Below are 7,237 nucleotides of genomic sequence, written 5' to 3'. Positions count from 1 at the left end.
AGCTTAAACTCGTATGGGAAAGAGCGCTATATGAATGCAATGTCGTGTATTATTGCTATTATTATTGTTATTATTATTATTGTTATCATTATTGTTGTCGTTATTATTGTCGTTATTATTGTTGTTGTTATTATTATTATTTTTATTATTACTATTATTATTATTATTTATTATCATCTTATCTTAACTGAAGTCCCTTTACAATTTCAGCCCGTTCCCAGACATGTGTGTGTGCCTTGAACGGCCTCCTGTTCGCCATCGGAGGCACGGACCTGTGGAACACACTGAACACTGTGGAGGTGTACAACCCTGAGCTGGATGAGTGGACCGTGCACTCTCAGCTACACATCGCCCGCAGAGGTGCTGGGGTGGACATAATCAATGGTGAGTACCATGAGGTTGAGGGATGGTTTTGGAAAAAGTAAAGTTAAACACCTCATTCTTTTGTGTATCATGGTGTTTACAGCCCACAGTTTTCTGTTCCTGTAAGACTTAACTCCATTTCCTCTGTGTTCCTGAATGATAATAATAACTGCATTTATATAGCACATATCCACGCTCTACAGCATACTCTATGTGCTTTACAACTTTTATTACCCCAGAAGATTCTAGAACACCCAGAAACATTTTGGGCTTTGAAGGAAGCATACAGTACAGGCAGCCGATTGCACACTCTCAAACATTAACAAACTGACAAGATCTTTCGCTGTCTATAGTCGGGTACCAATTTCCATCTGGGTGAAGGGAGGAAAATTCGTGTCGAAGTACTTTTCTTCAGAACACAACGTTGAACCCCTGACAGGATTTGAACTCACAAAACTCACAACCTTATGGTTCTTAGTCCAAGAGCACTAGACCACCGACTAAGTCAGGCACCTTATTGTCACCCTGGTTTCACTGTCCAGGTTTAAATGAGAAGTTGCTCATGTCAAGACTGCAAAGAACACTCCCAGATGTATGTATTGAAATAAGTAAGATGTGAAGTTTTGGATTAATGACACCAGAGAAAAATTTAGTAATGTTTTCATAGATTATAAATTTTCTTTATAGTAACCACTCTTCAACATCCCCTCTTGGAAATGATCTGCAAAAAGTATTTGTTTGCAGTAAATTGTGTTATGAATTCAGTGTAACGGGTTACTTCTCATCTTATACATTTGTGATTGGTTTGAAGTTGTTTTGGTATAGTATTGATGCAAGGATGAGTCTTCTCTACCTCAAATGTTGTTGAGTTCAAGGTTACAGAAACAGTTATGTATGTACAACGTACATCTCTTTTCAATATGAAGTGGTGAAATAAACATAAAGTGATAAAGTAACAGAATAAACGGCAAATGCTTTTAGAAATGCAGTTCTTAGAATTTTTTGCCAGGAATGCATCAATGAAGTGCCATGTTTTTTGTTTTTTTTTCTCTCTACGCGATGTGAGTTTTCATCCAACTTTAAAGCCTGAAGGTTGTCTACTACTGTTTGTTGTATGTGCCAAGTGGACACTTTAAATCTGCTTCCCTGGATACAAATTTACACAACAACGAAACACATCTGCAAACCAACATCAAAGGGAACACAAACTCTATTCTGGTGCCTTCTTTGAGATAGCAAAGGACTCTTGACAATGCTAGACCCTGGACCAGAAAGAAATGCTTTCCTTTATTTTTAATCCAAAATGTATGCGCAACTGTTGACTTACGTCAATAAACATTTGTAGAGCAAGAGAAATTTGGAGGGTGAAGTAGGAGGAAGGGTTAGGTTCTACAAAATGTCTGTACAATTGTGTTTCAAAAGTGGAGGTAAAATGACCAACAAAAATCAGAAAACGGCATTCAACTAACAAAATCTCTGAGATCATTTTACTTTTGTCACTTTGCCACCTTGCCTTGCCGATTGGCGATGTTTACCTCCCAGTTTCTTTGGTTTTTTTCCAAAATGAGGTGGCAAAGTGTTAAGAGAAAAATTTTGTTGATGTTTTGTTTTTTGTGGAACTCTGAATTAAATGAGCTGGATTTAGCTGTGGATGAGAACACTAAGAATTTTAGAATTTAGAGTTGTGCCCGTTCCTGCCTGTTTATGTAGGAATGTTTGTGTGAACTGTAATGGAGATGCTTCTATCTGCTCACCAGGTCTGATGGTGGTGGTCGGTGGTAGCGATGGAGCACAGTCGCTGGTGTCCACTGAGATCTATGACCCCAGCTCTGAGCTGTGGATGGTGGGACCGCCTCTGACCACTCAGCGTGCCAACCTGAGTGCGGTGACCATCAGTGACCGTCTGTTTGCTGTCGGTGGCTTCAGCGGCAAGAAGTTCTTGAACACCCTGGAGTGGCTGGACGTGGAAGGCATGGAGTGGTTTGGCCACGCCCCTCGCAATGACCTCGAGAACGAGGTTGAGGCGAATGGGCATGATGATGATGATTTCATTGATTCTGAGAAAACTGCCGATGCAGTGAATAGTAGTAATGAGAAAGATGTTTGTTTTGATTTCAAGGGTGTAGAGAACAGACTGAATGATGTTCTCAAGAAGAGTGACAGTAATTGTGTGAATGATGACAAAGTTGGCAAAAACTGCAAAGCAAATGGTTGTGTTAAGGAATTGAATTATGAAAGTGAAGACAAGAAGAAGTCGCTTCCTTCGTAGTAAGACGAATCAGCGAATGACCCTGAGCTGATGTTTCTTATTTTTGTACCACCATTTGTACTTTGTAAATTTTTTTGCTCTTTTCATTTTTCATGACATGCGGGAGAGGATAGGAGGAGTTGTTAAAAGATGGTTTGTGAAAGACGTTAACCGTGACAAGATGTATATAAAACAGAGGAGAACTTTTGAAGTTCAGTTTGTTCCAGTTCTCCTTTAGCATTTGCTACTGAGGAATATTTTGAAAGGATTTCTCTGGGCTGTCTCATTGTTAAAAAGTGAATTAAGCGGAGATAATCAGTACAGCAGGTAGTGGTGTTGTTTCAGAATATTATATTGACGACTATTTGTGCCATTTTATGTGTATTGTGCTGTGTCTCATCTTAATTATTTACATGGAAATGGAATGCTCAGACCATTCCAGAACCTGACCATTCAGACATTTGGGTGTCCTGTTTGTGCAGGTTTAAATAGAACTTCTCTCTTGATTTGTTAACTTCCTGTAATTTTATTATAATTTCTGTCTTCTGTCGAGAATGGGAGTGAGTTCTTGTTGTTTATCTTGTGTCTCTGGTGAGAGCTATCAGAAAGGTAAACTTGACTGCATCAGAGTAGCTCATATGTGTGAAGGACAAAGCAGCGAAAAGGAACGGCTTAGTGAATGTAAAGATACTCGACCAATTAAAGATATTGTAACTAATGAAATGTGAGGCGTGCCGACAAAATCAGTTACTTCTCATAGTCTTCAAATGGAGATATTGGCCAAAAATCGACATTAGGGTCAAATTTGTAGATTTTCTATTGATGCCATATTCTTGAATGATAACCTGTCTTTTATTATTTCGTAGGCCTACTTATGAATTATAAAAACTTTGCCTATAAGCGTGATGTATCTATTTCCTTACAGCATAAATCCAAGAAGTAACTCATTATGTCAGATCGCTTCACAAATGTGTTTCACTCAGTACGTGGTTATTCATACATTTATGAAGAGCCCAGTGATTAGCTCTCATGATATGAATTATAGGCTTTTTCAGAAGTTTATAACTTGAAAAATTCAGATCTTGCTGGAAAACTGAAAGAGAAGAGTTAACTTACTGCAAAAATCTTAATGATAATAATTACTGCACTTCCACAGTGCCTCTCAATGCTCAGTAGCATAGTCAGCAGACTCAGAAACATTCTCGGCTTCCTGGGAAGCATACAGTACTAGCAGCTGCTTAAGCGCTCAAACACTAACAAATTTATGACAGCCAAGTACCCAATATATTAGCTGTCTGTGTTGCGAAAATTGATTTGTCTGTAATGTATATTACTGCTGATATTCCCCCTGACAGTGAAATTTAGCAATGCAAAAGTCTATGATCTCAGAGATTTTGTTAGTTGAATGCCGTTTTCTGATTTATGTTGGTCATTTTACCTCCACTTTTGAAACACAATTGTACAGACATTTTGTAGAACCTAACCCTTCCTCCTACTTCACCCTCCAAATTTCTCTTGCTTTACAAATGTTTATTGACGTAAGTCAACAGTTGCGCACACCTTTTGGATTAAAAATAAAGGAAAGCATTTCTTTCTGGTCCAGGGTTTAGCATTGTCAAGAGTCCTTTGCTGTCTCAAAGAAGGCACCAGAAGAGAGTGTGTGTTCCCTTTGATGTTGGTTTGCAGATGTGTTTCGTTGTTGTGTAAATTTGTATCCAGGGAAGCAGATGTTCATTGCTGCATGTTCCTTACCTGCAGCCTATATCAAGCCAAAAGCTGATGTAACTACTCTTTGCAGACAAGAGAGCTGTCAATACTTCTGAGGAGTTTTAAAACAGTTCACTACTACTAATCATAATATTTTGTGTCTATGTAACCTGAAATAACTGCACAACTATATTTCTGAGTCAGTTTGTTTTAAATGGGATGAAAAATAAAGCGTTGTAGCTTTTCACTATAGCTTACGTTTTGGTCCATGATCATCTTTTCTTTGTAACATTGTTTTTGTTATCTTTCTTATTATTTATAAGAAGTAGTCGGATCTTGTGTTCTGAGTATGAGCCTTTTTTTGGAAAAAAGAATTCTAAAGTACTTCTTTGTTAGATATTGAGGCAAACTGAGGGAAATTTTAGCATTTTGGGTTACTTCAATCGGACTTTTGAGGTGTTTACAATTTCCTGTGAATGCTTTTTTCTAGTGCATGCTTTGCCTTTCTCCACATATCGACAACGTGCATACAGAGCTTGCTTTAACTTTATTTTACTGTCTTGTTTGCCTGTCTGACGTGAAATTGTGTGTGAATTAGTTTGCATGTTGTGCCCGACTGAGCTCTTTAATCAAGAATTGCATTTGCTGTATACTGTTGTAGTTTTATTCTTATGATGTGTTTTTCTTTTCACTGGCTAAAACAGCCCCTGGACATGGATTGCTGGTGCCTCTATAAATAAATCATTGATGGTCTGGGTTGTATTTTGAATGTGTAAAACAATTTAGATATCTGGACTTTCTTTGTGCTTTCTCTTCTTATCAGGCCCCCCCCCCCCCCCCCCCCCTCTCCATCTGTATGGTTAAAGGTGTTACTAGAGACTAGTTTTAATGTTGCCGCATAATGTTCAGTGGTTTTCTGAATGTTCAGATGTAATGGGTCTTTATTGGTATGGTCCTTCTAGCTATAAAATTGTACTCTTAACCCAGCTGTAAGCAGATCATCTTTGTACTGCTCTTGCTCTCTGTGGTCACTTCTGTTAACAATGTACGGTAGTGACACTTTTTTGGAGTGGAAGAAATTAAGTATCTGGTCCGTTCATGTCTTTATCTCTGTTTGTGTCATTTGGTTTGTCTTTGTAGAGACAGTGAGTGTAAGTTGTGTTAAATAGATGCAGAAAAAAACTTTGTGAATTTTGTCTTCCGTTTTAGTTGACAAAGTTACAGTACTTTCCAAGCTTGAGAAATTTAATTCTCTTACCTTTCTAACCCAGGCTTACTTGTCTTATGTGTTTTAGGAAAGATAAAAAGATGAAGTAACTTTCGCTTGATAGATTTAAATATTTACCCCTTGTTTAGGTCAAAGCAATTTGCAATGCAAGTTTATTAGTTATGTACTGGAATTGAGGGAGGGTTTGCTAATCATTTTCCTATTTCTTACTATTTTATTGTCATTTCTGTTTATGTTTGTGTATTATGAAGTATACGAGCAAAGTTTTCAAAATAATGTTTTGGTGGTCTTTTGAATTGTGGAAGGTACCTGGAATTATGGTAGATAGCATCATAATGATTAGACCATGATGCCAGACTGATGAGTCCTTTTTAATTGTATGTGTTGGGCTCCTCTTGGAATGAGTGTATTATATTGGGCCTACATGGTTCATCGGTTCATAAGAAATTGAAGTAAATGTATTCTTATTTATATTTGTGCTTATGATGTACTTTTATGGGTTTTTTTAATGTGGATAAAATGTTTTGCCATTTTCCCCAATCAGGCAGCTTCAGCTTTTAAAGTGTTCTACATAGTAAAAAAAAAAAAGAAGAATTTGATTTTTGATGTTTTTGTTTGGTTTAGTCATGTTCTTGAGCAAGCTGAACATTTGATAGATGTTCTTGAGAATATAGGCAGATGGAATTATTTCCTCTTACTTAAGCTTGCATTGAAGTATAAAGTTCCTCTCTCCAGCCCTGTTCTGTCTTTTAAGAATTGTTTGCTGTGAATTTTTTGCTTTAAGCTTCTTAGTGCATCTCACGCAAGCAAAAGATACAGAAGGCGGTTTAGTCATGCTCATTTTGTTTCTTCTTTATTTTGTATATTTTAGAAATATGTTTGTCCATTCGTCTCCATGTTTTGCTCGTGAATTCTCTCAACAAATGTAATTGTCATAAAGTGTCTTGTGCTAGCTTGTGACTCTTTTGAAAAATTGTCTAATCTGGAGCTCCTATTTTGGTTGTAATTGATATGACTTGTAAATGAATTAAGATTGTTTTCTTTTTCATTTAAGGTTGGAATTAATGCACTTCCATTTTATCTGCTTAGGATGTAATTTTTAGATTTTTTTTTTACTCTAGCATATCACATATGATATTTGAAGAATTCTCATTTATCCATGTTTTATGGTGTTGCACGGTTTTTAGTCTCCACTGGAGCCATGTGCACTATTGGAATATAGTACAAAGAGAATGTTATGACTTGGGCATTTGGTTCTTCCATGATGAGCAGTATTTGTTGTTGTTCTGTTTCATCTTTCTTCTGGTTTTGTTGATGCTACCATGTTGCTCATGTTTTTAATCACTGTTGGAGCCATTTGTCAAATAAAGATTAAAAATAAAAGAGTTGTGGAAATTGTCTTTTCCAGAAGATTGGAACATGAAGCCGACCTTTTCGTGTAAACGGTTTTCCTTTTTCTGTGTACATTCTCACTAAATTTTGACTGCTCAGTGTAAGACTCCATTACTCATTTCATTTCAAAATGATGTTTGATAGAGTTTTTCACTAAGCGGATAAGCAGTCTATTTGTATCGGTATAGAGAGAGAGGTAGGGAGAGATTCTGGACCAACAAGTGGGATATAGAGAATTTCCCTTGGTCCTGAGGAAGCGAAGGACACCTAAAACTTTTCTGCATTCATTTCTATCCGTG

General features: G+C 37.1%; 1 protein-coding gene across 2 annotated transcripts in view; it reads left to right on the top strand.

The window, feature by feature from the left end:
- The window catches only part of LOC101863084 (influenza virus NS1A-binding protein homolog A), a 64,870-nt gene extending 60,189 nt beyond the window's left edge, over positions 1-4,681 (top strand). For both annotated transcript variants that reach the window (XM_035968340.1, XM_005092758.3), the window contains exons 11-12: positions 211-384; positions 2,121-4,681. In XM_035968340.1, coding sequence (XP_035824233.1) covers positions 211-384; positions 2,121-2,632 — 686 coding nt within the window. In that variant the 3' untranslated portion in view covers positions 2,633-4,681. The remainder of the gene's footprint in view (positions 1-210; positions 385-2,120) is intronic.
- Positions 4,682-7,237: the final 2,556 nt, after the last annotated feature.

The sequence above is a fragment of the Aplysia californica genome, unplaced genomic scaffold (assembly GCF_000002075.1).
Source record: "Aplysia californica isolate F4 #8 unplaced genomic scaffold, AplCal3.0 scaffold00052, whole genome shotgun sequence".
Classification (NCBI taxonomy): domain Eukaryota; kingdom Metazoa; phylum Mollusca; class Gastropoda; order Aplysiida; family Aplysiidae; genus Aplysia; species Aplysia californica.
The sequence above is the reverse complement of the archived record's forward strand: the minus strand, read 5'-3'. Positions and strand labels throughout refer to the sequence as shown.